Source organism: Odontesthes bonariensis, chromosome 3, assembly GCF_027942865.1.
Source record: "Odontesthes bonariensis isolate fOdoBon6 chromosome 3, fOdoBon6.hap1, whole genome shotgun sequence".
Taxonomy (NCBI): domain Eukaryota; kingdom Metazoa; phylum Chordata; class Actinopteri; order Atheriniformes; family Atherinopsidae; genus Odontesthes; species Odontesthes bonariensis.
In genome coordinates this window covers 25,709,003-25,727,390 of record NC_134508.1, presented here as the reverse complement: position 1 = coordinate 25,727,390, position 18,388 = coordinate 25,709,003, and the positions used below count along the sequence as shown (strand labels likewise).

Sequence of the window (18,388 nt, the reverse complement as noted above, 5' to 3'; positions counted from 1 at the left end):
TAACACATTGCTTTCATGCAGTCTTTCAAACACCACACATCAGTTTTTTTTAAATTTTTGTCAGTTTTGTCACCTTTTCTGCTTTGGTTTCTCACAATCCATATAAGCTCAAAATGATCCCAAATTTTTTTTAAACTTTTTTCAAGTAAATGTTGTTGCTGCTTGATGCAGTGATTGGTTAGACATCATGTGTAAAACGCAACAATGCTATATTTTTACAAGCAGGGAAGAGTTAATGGAAAAGATTAAAGTTAAAGTTTTTAATGTGGAATATCAATATGAAGGGTCAATGATTTTGTGCAAAGACAACACAGGTGTAATTGTAAAGCGCGCATTTGGATGTCCATTTATATCCAATAGCTATCAATCTCAAGGTTTTTTTCTGTGTATACACTGATATTAAACTCAAAGCTCTCACAAAAGAAAAATATTCTCATTTAGAATTTATGGTAACGCAGTCAGGGAGCAATCCCTTTATTCAGTTATCTGTGGAAACGAGGGTTAAAAGTGTACTTTTTCACTAATATGCCATTCTTCTTTTTCACAACTATGTTAAACGGATTAATGATAACATTGTATCTCAGAGATTTTGATGCTTTTCTCTATTTCATGATGTATCTGAATGACAGCCTGATAAATTTTGAATGGGGTTTTTTCAACATCCGTTTTCAAGAGGCGTGCTTGTGTGCTTTATCTTGCAAATTTAGCATGAATGTGGTTTTTTCCACCTGCTCTCCATATGCATACGTACAACACAATGTTCTTACGGGCAAACCATCACAAAGCGACACAGTTTCCGAAAGCAAAACCACAGTCTACCTTTTCCTGAGAGAGGAGCAAAAAAAAAAAAATGTGCTAAATACAACAAAGAATACTTTTGCAACTGAATGTTGGTTTAGAAGATAAGATTCTGTTTCCAAAAACATAATCTGATTTATACACAGTTGCAAAATGATTATTTTAGGAGTGTTGATGTTGCTGTAATGATTGGCACCGTGCAAAAAAAGTTGGCAATAACTTCAAGTCAAGCCATAAAAATAAAAAAAAACAAATATATTATACAGAATATACAGAAAGCCCGTATCAACTCATTGTGGAGATGACGGACTCACGTTTCTGTGTTGTCATAAATGGGCCTTGTTTGATAGCTTTTGTTCAACATGCAGTACAGCAGACAAGATCAAAGGGCTCTCGTGTGAAAGATTGTCCATCGTACTCAAAGTTGTCGTCCAAATCTGATAAATATTCTGCCATGTTGCACAAAAATAGCCGTAGCAAACTCCGTGTGAAGATAGCTGACTGTCACAGAGCATGTACTAAATAAGCTGTGCGGCGTCCCACGTCATCCCACTAGAAAAGTGTGTAGAAAGCCCCCAATAAGCCCCCTGATAGGCCCCAATAACAACAACAGTAGCTCTGTACAAACAGTGCAATAGTACATTCATTCATTCATTCATTCATTCATTCGTCTTAAAGTATTGGTGAAATAAAGACAGATAATGCTTTATTTAAAGGCTGTACTGTCTATGCCCTGTTCACTCCCGTTATAGGAATATACGCGGATCTCGAGTGATCTAAATAGCGTTCAAAGGACGCCGACTTTCACCAAACTGTTTGTCCTTGAGTAGATGAACGCATTTTATGCCAGAAATAAGGTCCAGGTTTAAAAAAAAAAAAAACTAACTTCCCCTTTAACAGGTACAGTCCTCGTGTTCATTGGTCAACCAATCAAGATTTCATATGGACCCAAAAACAAAACAACTGGCCAGTTGATATGAACAATGGTTCAGGACAATACCAAAAATACTCACCAACCTGGTGTAAAGCTTTTATTAGAAATGCATTAACACCATCTTATTTTGCTGTGGAAAAATTTCAAACCATTCAGAGAACACATCAACACAGAGACAAAACACAAAACAGAACAAGACAAAAGAAGACAAACGACTTTCACATAGAATTAATTCTGCCAAACTCTTTCACTGCAGTTTCTCCTGTGCTGCTCTCTGCTGCAGGACAGAAATGTTTGTGGTTCGATATTATTTTGGGAGCAGCACAGCATCCAGAAACTAGCCATTTCTTCTCAATGAGTAGATGATTTACCTATTTAGGCTAAATCACCGTCGAGTTTAGCTAAAATTAAAGTCATTTTGCTCAATGAGTTCACCTTTCATTCTAACATTCATGTGCAGAAAGTGGTGGTTTTTAAGCCAAACTGATACGCTGGTACTTGCCTTGCTCACCTCGGTGGACTGATATCACTGATGTCAATCTTTGAGCGGTGAGAGTGGGAATTGAACGACCCACTTTAACCACTGAGCCACGGTCGCCCCCCAAGTCAAGTCAGCTTACCTGCCACTGTACTGGTCGGTAACTCTGTTTGGATGACTTTTTCCTGGAAGATGAAACCCTCACCTTTAATACTGTTTTAGATGGAATTCTTTTGTTCTATGTCCAGGAGCCAAGTATCAATGTGTTTTTCATCATCCCCGATTCATTGTAAATAAACCCACTTACCTGTTCTCTACCTTTGTCTTTGCCTGAATTACCTTAAACGATAACGCAAGCTTTTTAAAAAAATTCTGGAAACTGGAATTTGGCTGAACAGTTTGGGGAAAAAAAACTCTCCGTCTAGACTAATTTTTCTAGCTACATCAATCATCTGTTTACTTGGGGACAAGATAAAGGCAAATTTACAGCAGGAGCAATTGGGGACACAATTTAGCAGAAACCCTGAAGAGCTTCCTCAGCCTGAAGCCTGTGAGGAAGATCCTCCACCATCTCCTATCAGCTGCCACCGTACAGGATTAAACACCTTCACTCACCACCCCAACTAAAGCCTCCATACTCTATGATTAGTGTATTATTGTATCAATTTGAACACTTAGAATATATGACATATGTTTCTCATGCAAGTGACGTAAGGGGATGAACCCACCCACTTTCAGTAGGTAATGCATTGTCATGGAAAACGAACTAAACCAAGTGGAGTCTATCTCCATTGATGAGTTTCTGTCTCAGACTCTCTGCTGTACCGCAAACAGGAAACCTTGAGTAGAACTTACTAGAGTAGAGTTAAGCATGGTTCTGTACAGTCAGTTCATACTTATTTTAGCATTTAATGAACTTGTTGTTGATTTGGATGCACTGAGTTGCAGCAAAGGTAAAGTTTGATTTTCTTGTGTTATCCTCTACCTGTTCTTCTTGATTCTGTGTTAAGCCGTCGAGTTCTGTTTTTGTTTTTTGTCTTTGTCGTGTTATTTCTGGTGTGCTTTGAGTACTGTGTGTTAATGTTATTAAAGTATGTTGTTTCTTTTGACACTGTTGAATCTGTAAAGGTCACAAAGTAAAACTTGTTCATGGACGCGAAAAATGTGAACCCTGTGGTGATGGATATTTCCAGCCAACAGAAAACGCCTCTCAGCAGTGTAGAGGGTGCACATCATGTAATGAGGGTAAGAGCTAAAGCTTTGAGAAGATGGCTTCAAACTGTATTTTAAACAATAACTGATAAACTTGCCATTTCTATAGAAAATAATTTAAGTGTAGCATTGTGTCGAACACAAAAATAGAAGAACTCTTTATTCTCTTTTATTGTTTCCAGATTAATTGAATGGCTTTCAGATCTAAACTCTGCCAACCAAAGATATCTTTTTGTTGTTGTTGTCAAATCAGGAAGTTTCGCAATAGAAAAGTGTACCAAAGTGACAGACGCAAAATGCCAGTGCCATGAAGGATTTGTTCCCTACATGGCAGATTCTATCATTTGCAAATGTGACAAAGGATTTGAACTAAGACAAGGAGGTATTAAAGCAACATCACAACAAGGTTCCAGCACTTTCCATGTCTCAATCAACTTGTTTTCTTTAACAAATGTTTCTTTCTCCTGACCAGTGTGTTCAAAATGTTATGAAGGATATTTCAGCCCAAGTGTTGGCACCGCCTGTAAAAAATGGAAAGAGTATGAGCACTGTTTTATGTTTCAATATTCTTTATTCTTTATATATACTTGCTTTATATAAAACATTGCAGTCTCAGTTATATCTATAGATACAAGCCATTGATTTATCTTTGTATTTTATTCTAGCTGCAAAGAGACGGAAGTGAAAATTCCTGGAACCTCAACCACTGATGCCACCTGTAATGAGGCGGTGAGGAGCTATCCTCCAACAGTCTCCACTTCAAACAAAAGCATTGCTCTCGCAGAAACCCACCCTCCACACGAGGGGGCTGAAACACAGACGACACACTCTACCACCACAAATCTTTTCGGAAAGACCTCTGTGACGGAGAAAGTGCGGCCCCCTCCTCATTCAATAACTGGAAACCACTTTGGTAAAACACTCACCTTCTTCTCTTATGATGCAACATCAGATTAAAAAGTAATATCATGTAATCAGTTCCCGGCTTGTCTCGTTTTACCAGGCTTGGCCCCTCTCATTTTTGGAATTGCTGTGCTGCTTGTGCTGACTGCTGTGATCTACAAGCTGTATTTCTCTCCTTGTTGGCAGAAAACATCAACACAACATGTTGCAAGTAAAGTAATTAAGTACTTAAGGGATGGTAATGATGTTTTAGTGAAAACTCTTGGTCGCTTAGAGTCAGGATTTATGTAACTCTCGTGTCTGCATATGAAAAACTAGGACTGCGCCTTGCCAAGATGTAGCAAGTCATTTAACTTTGGACAGAACTGTTTCAAATCTTTATTCTAAGCTAAGCTGACCAAAAGCTAGCAGTAGTTTGGCAGCCTTAGCAGGTGTGAAAGAGGCATTAATTTACACAGTAAACATGTTCAAAAGAAAGATGGTATTGTATTGCAGAATTTTGTTTCTAATATTGTTGGAAATACACATTTGTTTTCTTTAATAATGATTCACATAGTGTTTTAAAATCGGTGCTTCAGCCGTCTCAGCACTGAGCCCTCTCCAAAATTCTCCAACTTGCTTCACACTGACAGAAGGACTATTGTTAATATCAATGGTGGATACACAATGTTTTCTAAATGTTAATTTGATCAACTATGCTTCGTTTTTTGTTCACAGCAAACAATCTGTCGTGCGGGCGCCCAGTTGAGGAAAGTGGTGACAGCAATGAGTCCACTCTAAAGCTAAATCCGGAGCCTTGAGGTGGAGTTTAGGTGTCGTCTAATGCTGTGAATTTTCAGATCAGAAGATTATCATTTGAATAATTTAAAACTGATCTCTCAGATATTCCGTATACTGTTAGTTTCATGTTAGACTAAAACTATCTGTATCGTGTGTATTCTCAACCTGCAGTGGTCAATATTTGACCTTTCTTTGTTCTGTTGTAAAACAATATAGAGCCAATTATCATAAGAATTGCATGAATCATACTTCAATTTTTGAAAATAGGTAGATCATTTAAGTGGTGACATTTATCCTTAACTTCTTATACTACTATGCATTCTGTAATAACATTGATATAGTTTTGATTTTTATAAAGAATATGTATCTGTATTTATTACATTTTGAATTCGCAGATTTTATTTTCTTACGATGACCTGAGAGATCATGCCATTACTGCTCAACTCAGATGTTCATATACATGTGTGTTTGCAGGTTTTGTAAACCTTCTTATATTATAGAAAGTAACATGCTCTAATGGGGCCTGGAACAAGTCTGAGAAATATACAGTATGAACAGTACTGTAGCCACGTTACCACAGATCCAGCTGCTGAAATGCCATAGTAAAAAAAACATTTGATTTTTTTTCAGGCTGTCTATCACTCTATTTCTGTCTTGGGTGTTTTTGTTTGCTCACCCTTTTCCATTGGTAACAGATCTATTCAGTAAAGAACAAGATTAAAAACATGCTTTCTGTGGTATGTGGGGTTGGGGGAGTTCCCGCGTGGAGCTAAATGTGCCTTGTTTTTTCCCATTGAGAGATGCCTCCTCTCATGTTTTCTTGTTCTGGCCTATGGAAAGATCGATGTTATAAATGGGGAGACTTTGATGTTGTTTTTGCCTCGCTGTAGATGTCTCTCAGATCAGGACAGTCAGAGGAGTTATGAAAGCGTGGCCCTTCACGTCACTTTTATTAATTTACATTTCATATTTAAAAAAAAAAACAGACACACACTAGACAGCTTCATGTGTAACTGTCTGACTCTTGAGCAGTTGTTGTATCTGTATCTGGAAAAATATGAAGTTCATTAATTCCCGCCTTAAAATGTGTTTTTTCTTCAGAACAGTGTTAATGATGTGTTAAAAAAAAAAATCTAATGAAAACAACAATACTCTGTTAAAAGTTATAATCTTGGTCATTCATTTTACATTTAAAAGCCACTTATGTTTGCTTTTAAGAAACTATTCTATAAGTATCTAAGTAAATGCCTAATATTGATGGACAAGTATATGAACAATGCTATCCTCTTAAATGTAATTCTAAGTGCCACAACAAAAGGATGAACAGTTCTTACAGAGATAAGTCACTGTGCAAAGAACCCCTGAGTGTACTGTCAGTAAATGTCAGTGATCCAGGAAGTTGGTGTGTGGTCTAGTGCATGCGTAGCAAACCCTGACTGACTTTTGTTGAAACAAGCTCAATGTACAGGGACTTACTCAAAAATAATGCTGATGATTTTATTTTTTCATTTATTTGTGTGTTTTTTACAAATGTATGCAGTTTTTTTGCGGGGATATTTGCAACCGGTGTTGTTTTTGTCTCTCTTTTCTTTTTTTTTTTTTTTAAATAAAGTTTTTGAAACACTTTATATGGCTCTGTCCTCACTTTAACATTACATTCTCGTTTCATGGTGTCTGTATGCTGTATGATGTGGTGATTTGAGCTGTCACAAGAAGGTGAACATGATTCTAAGCCGGGCCAATTCTGTGTGGGGTTTACATGCATGCATGAGCTCTTCCCGGGTCCTCCCACAGTCCAATAAAATGCATTTTAGGTTGATTAGCAGATCTAAATGAATTCTATGGCTATGTCACACAGCAGGAAAAAGTGTCCCAAATCTGACTTTTTTTTTGCCCATATGCGACCTATATTTGTCAAATAAATCAGATCTCAGCTAAAAATCAGAATTGAGCATTGAGACCTGCCTCAAACTTAAAGTGGGTATGGGAAATGAATGCTCCTTTCCTGTTGATTAGTGCAGGAAGGACACATACAGTTTACGTTGATACATGTTTATAAGGTGCTTCTGTAGCAGAGCATATAGTGACTTCATGTTCTGAATATTTTTGTCATGATGGGATTTTTAAGTTGTTACAATGAATAGTTCATACATTTGAGCAGTCAATGTTGAGGTCATTTAGATCAATTTTATGCTGTTAAGTTTGAGCTTGATGCACATAGCTCTTCACATTAGATTGTGTATTTTGACTATTCTTCCATGACTTCCAGAATATTCTGTAATTTTACTTATCTGAACTCTTAATCAATCCATGCTGTAAAACAAATTCATTTCATTTTATCATAACAGTCAACCTGGCCATCCATTTTGATCAAATCTTAGTATTGAGTACATATTGTAACCATGGCTTTCAGTTGTTAACTAATTTACATGATCAGTTTTAGCTATATCTTGTTTACTTAACACGGAAAGATTTTTCTGTCAGTCTCAATTTTTTTCTGGTGCAGACTTACGCTGATATTAATTCCTTCAGTTTTACACAGCTGAAAACAGGAGTCATTATCACATTTAAAAAAAAAAACATACAGTAGCCCCTCAAAACATACAAACACACTTAGACTCATCTCTTTGACAGTAACACAAAAACATTCAAGGCAGTTGTATGCTGTAGCTTTTAAAGTTTTTTTTTTATCGATTTGTCTGAACAGTACCACTGAACACCACACTACCTAAATGTGAGAACCTTCTTTCCACCTGCACTTGCCACAACATTTACAGAAACGGTGGTGGCGTTACGTATATATAATGGGAAATCCAGTTTCAAGAGTGTCATTTGTGGCTACAAAATGACACTCCCCTGACTACGGTTGAGAGCTGCCTGCACACAGGTTTACTTAAACATCACATCCTGAAGAAGGTTTCAAACATGCAAATATGTGGTCGGGTTTGTGTGACTGAGCAACACATAATGTCTTTGATTTCTTTGGTGACACAGCCACACATCATGGTGTTTAAATGGATGTTACTTCAGCAGGGGGTAATATTGAAATATTGGTATTACCATGCATTGTGCTGTAAATCTGAGAATAACTACAAGATTAAACTGAACACATAAAAATAAAAATGAAAACCACAACAATTCTCAGGCTTTACTTTCAAACTAATAGTCAGGTTCACTGTATACAAAAATGTACTTCTGTGGGAATTTTTGTGGGATTTGTTGACCTATACATTTTTGAAATCTGCAGACCTTGGGGATTCCAAAAACCAATGTTGCCACTTGAACAGACACCTGTATGGCGGCCATTTTGGAATTTCAAAACGGGCGCCATAAAATACAGAATTTCAGCTACCTTGGCCTATAAACAACCTAAAAACTCAATTTATCATGCCAATCGTATGTTTTCTTGGTCAAGGAATCCAATGGTGACTTCAAAATTATGCTTAGAATCGTGCTATGGCACCCCCAAGGGGTGGGAAAGAAAATCGCTACTCTTCTTACTGCCCCCTCAAGTAACACACATCACTGATTCTTGAGAGTTGGGACAAAACATGTCCCACATAGAAAAGTGAAATTTATATCAAAATTCAAGCAATTCATGAAGCCCATTAAATCAGGAAAAAACATGGTCTGCGGTATCCCTGAGGACCTCTTTCCATTCCTCTGCCTGTGGTGAATGCAAGAATACCACGCTCCTGTAAGTTAACCATTTTTTGATATTTTTGATATTTTGATATAAAATACAATAGTGGATTTAATTATAGTATTTTATTCAGATTATTAAGACAGCTAGCTAATTTTGACAGTTGCTAGTAGCCCTAAAGAAAGCCTAGCAGAAAGGAAAGTCACATGGCATAGAGGCTGCTACTCTAATGCTACCCACCAAACAAAGCTGCAACGATCCAGAGACCGCTTTGAACATACAATGTCCACTGGAATAAAACGTGGCTGTAAAAGATCCAGTACAGAAATGGAAGCCAGTGAATGAGGACCCTCAATGCCCTTCACAAGATCTGCAACAAACCCACTACTCAACGACCTGTGCTTCTTCTGTCAAACAGATAATAGTCAACCACTCTTTAAACTAAGAACTGAGAATACAGGAGAGGCACTCAGACAGGCTGTTGATATTTCCCAAGATCCAGTGTAGATGACAAGATTAAGCACTGCAATATCACCAAGTGATGCCTATGCAATAGATGTGAGATATCATAGGCAGTGCTGGAGAAACCATGTGTTTCATGTCCTCAGAAACCATACCCACGATGAAGCCAAATACACAACAGAAGACCTGCCCATGCAGATGTCATGTTTGATTGAGTTGATCAATATGGTTGACATTAAAACTCAAGACAAAGCATTTCTCCCCATGGATGATGTAGAAAGAACCTACATTTCTATGCTTGATGGCAGTGAGGAGGCACAGAAGCACAAACCAAAACTGACAAGGAAATGGCTATGGGATCAGATTTGTCACAATTTACCAAGGGTGAAGTGTGTGAGACCAAACAGGAAAAGACCATCCATTCTTTACTACCCAGAAGCCTGTGAGGAGAGTATTGTCCACATGACTATGACACAGGACCATGCAAGTGAAATGGATGACATGAAGATGTTACACAAGTCAGCTCAGATAATACGCAGAAGTATTGTGAATTTCAATAAGAAGGTAGCCTGGCTGACGCGTCCACATCTCGATGAGATGGTGGTCTGGGAACTATTTGAGGCGTGGTTTATGAATGCCTAGAGCCGTTTATTGGGCGCTACGAATGTCTATCAAATGGCGTCTGGTTCTTCCCATGCTGCTTTGCGCGCGATTCATAGCCAATTGTATCACTTATACCAGATGACGTATGTAGAGCGACAGAAATTCGACGAGGAAGAAGGCAATGAAATCTTTCAACGCCAAACATTTCTCTTTTTAAAAGTAAACTTGCATTCTAAGCTACTTAAAACACTTTCTAAGGCTGCATCGAACGGTAATGTTGTGTCCGCTGCCATGTTGGATTAACACTCCACAAGCTTCGGTGTCGCGCATAGACGTCGTCATCGCCTTGCTGCCCCCCCCCGTTCTGTGATTGGTTCCCTAACTCTGGCAAAAATAAGGGCGGTGGTTTCCAGGCTGCCTTTGCAGTGTGAATGAAATCGCGCGCAAAGCAGCATGGGAATTCCCTGGCTAATAAGAAGGAACAATCAGACATGAACATATTGAGCAAGGTAGAAGATGTTCCAGTAGAGTTGTACAGCCTTATACAGTGGATATTGGTAGGACCTGAAGTTGAGTTGCAAACAGAGACCAGGAGTAGGACAATGCAACAATCAGCCCTTACAATAAGCCAAAACATCATGTATGCTTTCAAAACAAAAGGCATGTGCGACACCAACCGAGGGAGATGACAGACAGGTTCGGATACAGCATGCCAGAGAAAATCCGCAGGTCCTCGGGTTGGCACTTACCATCCATCATTAAACCAGGAACAAGAAGCTGTTGGACCTCCTTCACTTACAGAGCTACTGTGTGCCATACAATCGGACACTGCTTCTGGAAACGGCTATAGCCAATGGTGTTGTGGAGAACTCAAAGCGCTTCAATGGTCTGTATGTACCTCACTTCCTTAAAAAAGGAAGCTTTGTGTTCTTTGCTGTCGACAACACTGACTTTGCCGAGGATACAGTGGATGGAAAAGGAACCACACATGGGACAATCACTGCAGTATATCAGAAGGCCAATGTTCAAAGGGAGGTCATTGCACCCAGTCTGGAACTTGAAGAGGCAAAGAATCTATCAGTTTCCCCGTACCACACACCCATCAAGCCTTGTAGCAAACCCAAACGCAGAGTGGTCCAGAGAGCACAAAGATTTGAGGTCAACACTACAGGAGTTGTCAAATCTTATAAAATGACCACCAAAGGCTGGATCATTGCATCTGCCCTGTCTGGAGAAAATGGAGAGCAAAGCAAAATCCCTGGTTGGGCTGGATTCAAGTCACTTGTGTCATCCAGCCAATCTGTGACCCATGTTGGTGCTCTACCGCTACTGCCAGAAGTTGCCCAGTTGAGGAGTTTGGTTGTTGGTGAAGAACACCCAACTGTGATAACCTTCGACATGGCCTTATACGAAAGGTAGTGCAGCTGTTGGACTCAAGGGATGATTTGAAAAGAACAGTTCTTCCCAGGCTGGGTGAGCTACACACTGTGATGGTAGCACTGCGGGCACTAGGTACATGCATTGAAAATTCTGGGATAGATGATGCATGGATTGAGGCTGGTGTGTATGGCCCTGCCACCACACGGCAGACAAGAGAACTCTTTGTGCACACATCCATACATGCATGTCTCTGTATGAACTTCCAGTATCTCCAATCCGATATGATTGGACTCATCGCTGAGAGACAACAGACCCGTCCTAGGCTTTACACTGGGTTAGCCCCTCAGCCCCCTTATAAAGAATTTTAAATTGAGTCCCGACTGTTACCAGCCTATGGTGAAATAAATATATATCACATTTATGTACAGATTATAGTTTTAATTTACCTTTGTCATTGTTTATATAATCATATGCTGAAATTTTTTAAATATTTTGTTCCCAGACTTCTGACATGGGGTCATTAAAGCTGCCGTCGGCAACTTTTTTTTAGTCATATTAGCTTGAACTGTCATGGGATTCTGGAAGTAGAATATTAAATAGGCTGTTTAGGAAAAATTCCCGAATTCTGTAGCTCCCTCTAAAGCCTGTAATCCTGCTTGCAAAAATCGAGCGCTCCCGGCTGTTTTTAACCAATCACGTTAGGTTTATTATTTATCTATTATCTGAGCAGAACAGTCACCAACCACGTCTTCCATGCTGAGCGTGAGTCTGCCCCCAGCTTGTGTGCGCGCACACTGGTGTGAACTCACGTGCACAACCTCGTCCACAGAGGGGGAGGGACCTGAGAGTTGTATCAGTTCGAATTTTCCGACTTTAGACTCAGAATTTTGAAAACCTGCCGACGGCAGCTTTAAGGGGGATTAGAGTAACAATTTCCTTTTTCAGTTCTTGGAGGTGCCACAATTTTCTTTCCCACCCCTTGGGGTGTCAGTTCAAGTGGCAATATTGGTTTTTGGAATCCCCAAGGTCTGCAGATTCCAAAAATATATAGGTCAACAAATCCCCAAATAATTCCCACAAAAGTACATTTTTGTACACAGTGAACCTGACTATAATCAATGACGCTCACACATGAGAGCTTTAAAATGAGTCAGAGCGAACATTAAAGTTAGAATTCTTGAGTCACGTTGCACTGGAAATTACATCAACATGTAACATCAACAGCAAGGCTATGCAATACAAGAGTCTGTTAATTAATTTGTAATTGATACATGTGTTGAGTAGTTGATGTCAGAGAATGTTAAACTGAAAACCGTCACAGGTTTCACTTGACGCTACTGTACTGTATCAACCTAAACTTTCAATCACAGAAATACAAAGCATCCTCTTAGCTGGAACCAGCAAATATTTGTCTTTTTCAACAGAAAATAATCACAAAATTATTGCTAATTATAGTATTTTTTTCTTTTTCTTTTTTTTTGATGCATCTATTTCCATGATCTAACCATAATAAACAGTATTTATAATACACTATTATGTGAATATGGGTGCTATAAATAATTGCAGCTGTGCATCACAGTTGATTGTAATAAAGCGAGAGTTCGGTTCTTAGCTACTAGCTCAGCCCATGGTGGAAATATATAATAGTTACATAAAGTTAAACTTTTGATTTGTTTGCACAAATATGATTTCCACTTTTATTCATGTTTCTGAACATGAAGATAACTGCATAAAGTAACACAGTGTCACACGGAATTTCATGAAATTGTCACATTTTGATTATTGTGTCGCATTTAATAAGCCACAAATCCACAGTTCGGCTGTGTTTGGAGGATGGTGCTACACAAGCTACTGCTAAGAGGTAGAGTTGAGATTGCATTCCATCCTGACCACTAGTATCTTTAAGTCACTTTACATTAAAATGTCCAGTTTGCATTCAGATGCTGTTGCTTTTCACTAACTTTACAATTAGATGTTGTTTTGTTACATTCTGTTGCTATTTCCTTTTGCACTCACTCAGCTTTTTCTTTCTCTGTCTTACATATAGCAAACTACTTGGTTCAGGTTATGTATATAAAACCAAGATAGTTAGGGTTAAGTATCAACATTTACATGGTTATAATGATTAGGCATCACAAAGTACTTGGTTATGGTTAGGTATCAAAGACGATATGGCTGCCATCTCCGTATTTTCATGAATCATTGTTTTTGATGGTTATCTAGAAAAGGGACCTGGCATCGACAAAACGTGTCCAAGACATTAAAAATCATGGCTGAGAGAACATCATGTGTAAGTATATCTAAAAATTGATTTAATTGTGAAAAGAGAAAAAGTGAGACAGAAAAAAAGAAAGCAACCTGAGGAAGCTGACCAGCCAGCAAAAGGAGCATTTTTAATATTGCTCAAAGCCATGGAAACATAAATCCATTACCATTCTGATTCTTCCACCGGCATGTGACCATGAGTACATGATCTTCCTCTTCTCAAGAACCACTCTTTGGCTCAAACATACATGTCTGAATTATCCCACAATTTAAACTAGTCATTTGTAGTGCAGCTGTGACAGGAAGAGATGTGTCTTCTGTTGGTGAGCAGAAATATGGGCATGTCCAGATCAGCTTATTAGATCCCCATCAACAAAATGATTAAAAGGGTGCAGAGTCAGACTCAGGTGAGTATTTAGGAAAAAGTGTAACTGCTGGAGTGACACTTTAAGAGTGTGGTAATATCTCAGAAGAGCCCGGGAAATGTTACAAAAAATAAGTGTTCCACCGTTTTCCAAAAAAGCCTTCGAGAAATGATGTCCCATGAGCACAGAAGCATGAAAGCACTGTATGCTGTTTAAATGACCAAAAACACTCCTACACTCGGTAGTATTTGCTACATTTGTGGTCTTTTACTTCCTGTGAGAACTCACGCCTGTCTTGCTGAAAAAGTTACATTGACGTCAGCCAAGAGCCATTATAAGAACCCAGAAACAGGAGCTGAGCATTAATCACAATGGACTGCTCAATGGCAATTTTACTTTTGTGCGTACTGAGCTTTTGGACAACTGGACAAGCCAGACGCTGTGGTGATCGGCAGGAGGAGATAGATGGACACTGTTGTGATATGTGTCCCCCAGGTAAATACCTTATTGAGCTTCTGAAAAAATACTGTGTCTATAAAGCTGTTAAACTGTGAGATTGAATTATCACATCAGCTGTGGATGAATTAAGCTGAAATACTGCATTCAAGGGTAGTGTGAATATTCTTGAAGGTAACAGACTGTTTGTTTTCTTGCTTTGAAGGTACTTTCCTGGAGAAGTATTGCTCTGAGGTTGATCAAACTGTCTGTAGTCCCTGTAAGGAGGGATATTACTCGGATAAATACAACATCTTTACCATCTGTGAAGAGTGTCAGCAGTGCCCACAAGGTAACACTTGACAGGCATGTCGACAAAGTATTTAACACAGCAGAAAAAAGACCAGATGTAGTGTAATTGGAATTCTTGTCTGTCTACAGGATATTCTGAAAAATGTACATCAACCACAAGTGGAACTTGTTCTTGTCAGTCTGGTTTCCTCTGCTCCAACAATAATTGCTCAAAGTGTGAGAAGAACAACTGTCAAATATGGGAGAATCCGAAGAGAACAGGTAAGAATGGCCACATTTTAAGCTTAAAGAAATACGTTTATATGTTGCTGCCACAAAAAAAAAACGTCACTATCTATGCAGGGGTTTCCTCAGATTTCGGCTTGACAACTTATTTGTATAAATGTGAACCTAAATGCCGTGGACATGAATACTTTGACGTGAAAGAGGACATCTGCAAGCCTCGGACACAGTAAGACCCCTTCATATTAGTTCAGCCACAACAGTTTTTCTCAACTGGTTTGCCTCCTTTTTCCTTGAAGAATCTTGTGCTTCTCAAAACTCTAACTGTTTTGAGGGACGTCCCAACTCCATGTCTGATGAATATAGTGACTAACCAAAAACATTTCACTCAAAACCTCACTGTCATATCTGTCAATTGGCTGCTACCACAACAATTTAAGCTATTTTGTGATGTTTGTGTGAGTTGTACTGGTGGAAATGTCATTTTGTTCTGTAAACTGACTGCTTGTACTTTACAAGACAGTTTTGTCTCTTTGGATGTTGTGATGAATAAGGGAGATTCCCAGTTCAAACAGACGACTGAAGTGAAATTTTGTGCACTGTACTTCCCAGAAAAGGACTAAGTGCATTTGTTTGCATAGTGTCACTGAAACTGACCTTTGATCTATCGTGTAAAGTTGTGTAAAACCCACTGCAAGTCACTAACAAACACAACTTATTGCATCTTATCACGATGAAAAACCATGCTGTTTCCGTCCTCTGCACACTGTGGCAGTGACAATGATCGAGACTGCTGATATTTGGAAGAACATCAACATCACTTTTACCGACAGTGAACTTATCAGTTTTGCCAATGCACCGTTTAGCCAATTGCAAGTAGCAAAAAAAATAAAGTTACTTTTCCTCCACAAAAGCCCATTTAAGGTGTTGGAACGAAAGAGAAATTTAAACCTGATGTGGGAAACAAACACATTGTTCAGAGATTTTGAGTTATTGTTTGGAAATAATATTTTTAATGCAAGTATTAAGTAAAAGGGATTAAAGGAATCTTTAACTGAATGAAAAAGTGAAATCAGAGAGTCACACTAACGTAAATCATTTGTGGTCAACAGGTGCAGTGCTGGTGGACTTGCTGAACGGATTTCAGGGAATGAAACTCACAACTCTGTTTGTTATTCTCCTGGTGTGTTGACACAATGACTCGTTCTGCTGCAGAGAGCATCATTTAATGATTTGTTGAAATTTGTCTTTTTTTTTTTACTTTAATCTGTTGCACTTTTCTTAGTCTGAAGACTAGTACATAACGATAGTGTAACTAACTGATCTATGATTTGACTTTTCTCCAGAGACGCAGAGAGGCTTCACTTATGTGACCCTGTGCATTGGCTTCGTTTTGCTCTCCCTCTCCCTCTCTGTGTTTGTGTTGTATACCTGCTCAAAGAAGCTGAGGAAGCACAAAGCAAGTAAGTTATTTTAATAAATAAATAAATAAAAATTGAATGTGGGCTGAAATCACCAGTATATGTGGATTTAATTAATGAAAAAACAGGCATGATGTCAATCAATCAATTACCCAATAATCAGTAACAGCAACTCAGCAATGTGGCCAAAACAGATTGTTAGAATAAGTAGTTGGTAAAGGGTACCGACCCATTTTTTTCTTTTGTTGTTTCCTGTTAATCAGCATTAAAAGATATTGAAAAAGAACCCCTTTACCATGATTACAAAGCAAACTATGCCTTACAGTGAAAAAGTGTTTTGGAGAAGCACTTTAAGTCGAGGATGGATAAAGAAAATGTATAGGGCACTGAAATTTGATTAAAAAGTGGTATTGCACTACTAAACACATTTCTTTGTGTTAACTCGCACTGCTTCAACAGATAAACCTGTCCAAGTGGTCCCAGCCAAAACCAGCGATTTTCACCTGTCGAAAGAGGAGAGTGGGGTCCAGCTCACGATCCAGGACGAATACAAGGACAGTTCTGGTCCTCTGCATCTGGATATCAGATGATAACGTCACCAGGCTGATTAGCTGCAAGGACTGTTGTGGTATTAGTGTAATTGCACTTTGCTTGGTTTCGGGACACATTTAAACATGTGGGACTGCATGATGGGGTAGTGGTTAGCACTGTCGCCTCACAGCAAGAGAGTTTCTGGTCCAATTCCAATTGTGGGTTCTCTCCAGGTACTCCAGCTTCCTCCATATCAGGTTTATTGGTGTCTCTAAATTGTCCTTAGAAGTGAGTGTGAGCGTGCATGGTTGTGCGCCTCATTTGTCTTTGTGTGGCCCTGTGAGGGTGTACTCTGCCTCTTGACAGCTGGGATAGGCTCCAGCCCACCTGCAACCCTGAATTGGATTAAGTGGGTAGAGAAAATGGATGGATGGATTTAAATATATGCTTGAAAGATTTTTTTAAAGGGTGATCCCCTGTACTGTGGATCAATATGGCAAAGTGAAAGAGCAGCACAAGAGGCTACTTATTTACCACTGCTTATTTGCCCTGAAGCAAAGGGTTTTATCCAAGCCTGCTCAAGTACGGCGACTGAATAGATCTGATGTTTAGGTTTGATTTTGTGTAATTGTATGTGTGACAAAAAGATATAAAAAACTGTGGGATATGTAACGTGTTGCTACAGAACTGGCTACACAATCCTCAAGGACAGTGTTGTTTTTTTTTGTTTTTTTCCCTGACCATATTTGATAGGGAAATCACACATTTAGATGATATAATCTCATCAAAAATGAATTTTTGTGTCCAGTTTATGTTAGATTTGAGTGCCCAATGCATGACTTGCACGAATCAGTATTCAGAGCTTATTATACTGTAAAGTCCCTTTGTGTATTTCTATGCCTTGATTTATGTTTTTATGGCAAACAGATTAATTTCAACTAGGATTTTTTTGTGCATTTTTTAAATTTCTGGTTGATTTTCTTTTGATCAGAAATGATCAAATGACTGCTGGTATCCTCTAAATTATAGCCATGCTGAAACCTATCCTGCCATTTATTCAAATACTTTCTCTCAATATAATGACTACAAATCAAATTAAGAAATTAATTAAAAAAATCTATATAAATATGAATAATAGATATCATAATTTACGATTTGGCATAATTTGGAATGCTTAGGATTCGAATTTTACGGCTATAAGGATTGCATTTGGTCTGGTTTAGTCTAAAAATTACTAACCAGTATGGCTTACAGCTACAACACTGGAGATATTTCATTACTGATTTCAAACTGTAAGAACTGACTTAACATGATAGATTCAAATGTAAATATTTCACATGAAATAAAAAAAAAAACATGACCCTGTATTGTATATTATTTGAAGAGTAATAAAGATTCTATGAATGATGAATGATTCCAAAAGCTATTCTATAATGTATAATGTAACCACACACATGGTTGGATATGACACACTGTGGTCAAGTCCTGTAATTTGTAGTCATTGATAATGAACCCCTTAAAAGTCATACACGAGTAACAGGTTACATAAACACAAGACGTCTGCTCAGTGTAAAATACAAACGACTAACAATAAGTGTAATCCCTCTGTGTGACAGCGGGGGCGCTGACGAGCGCATTTCTGGC

At 38.5% G+C, this 18,388-nt stretch overlaps 2 protein-coding genes across 2 annotated transcripts; both read left to right on the top strand.

Moving 5' to 3' along the window:
* Nucleotides 1-3,070: 3,070 nt before the first annotated feature.
* LOC142377858 (tumor necrosis factor receptor superfamily member 16) lies at nucleotides 3,071-6,668 on the top strand. The gene is made up of 7 exons (XM_075462184.1): nucleotides 3,071-3,163; nucleotides 3,339-3,455; nucleotides 3,676-3,804; nucleotides 3,895-3,961; nucleotides 4,088-4,335; nucleotides 4,426-4,536; nucleotides 5,043-6,668. Exons 1-7 carry the CDS (start codon nucleotides 3,082-3,084, stop codon nucleotides 5,123-5,125), a joined length of 837 nt encoding a protein of 278 aa, XP_075318299.1. The 5' UTR covers nucleotides 3,071-3,081; the 3' UTR covers nucleotides 5,126-6,668.
* Nucleotides 6,669-14,190: 7,522 nt separating this feature from the next.
* On the top strand, nucleotides 14,191-18,103 carry tnfrsf18 (tumor necrosis factor receptor superfamily, member 18). Its single transcript, XM_075462183.1, has 7 exons — nucleotides 14,191-14,318; nucleotides 14,485-14,610; nucleotides 14,700-14,831; nucleotides 14,913-15,021; nucleotides 15,905-15,975; nucleotides 16,139-16,255; nucleotides 16,673-18,103. Exons 1-7 carry the CDS (start codon nucleotides 14,195-14,197, stop codon nucleotides 16,801-16,803), a joined length of 810 nt encoding a protein of 269 aa, XP_075318298.1. The 5' UTR covers nucleotides 14,191-14,194; the 3' UTR covers nucleotides 16,804-18,103.
* Nucleotides 18,104-18,388: the final 285 nt, after the last annotated feature.

Excerpts from the sequence above, each read along its gene's own strand:
- tnfrsf18 (XM_075462183.1), top strand. The coding sequence starts at position 14,195 with ATGGACTGCTCAATGGCAATTTTACTTTTGTGCGTACTGAGCTTTTGG. Across the intron at positions 14,319-14,484 it reads TTGTGATATGTGTCCCCCAG|GTACTTTCCTGGAGAAGTAT; the intron begins GTAAATACCTTA and ends CTTGCTTTGAAG. Across the intron at positions 14,611-14,699 it reads GTGTCAGCAGTGCCCACAAG|GATATTCTGAAAAATGTACA; the intron begins GTAACACTTGAC and ends GTCTGTCTACAG.
- LOC142377858 (XM_075462184.1), top strand. The coding sequence starts at position 3,082 with ATGGTTCTGTACAGTCAGTTCATACTTATTTTAGCATTTAATGAACTT. Across the intron at positions 3,805-3,894 it reads ATTTGAACTAAGACAAGGAG|TGTGTTCAAAATGTTATGAA; the intron begins GTATTAAAGCAA and ends TCTCCTGACCAG. Across the intron at positions 4,336-4,425 it reads AATAACTGGAAACCACTTTG|GCTTGGCCCCTCTCATTTTT; the intron begins GTAAAACACTCA and ends TCGTTTTACCAG.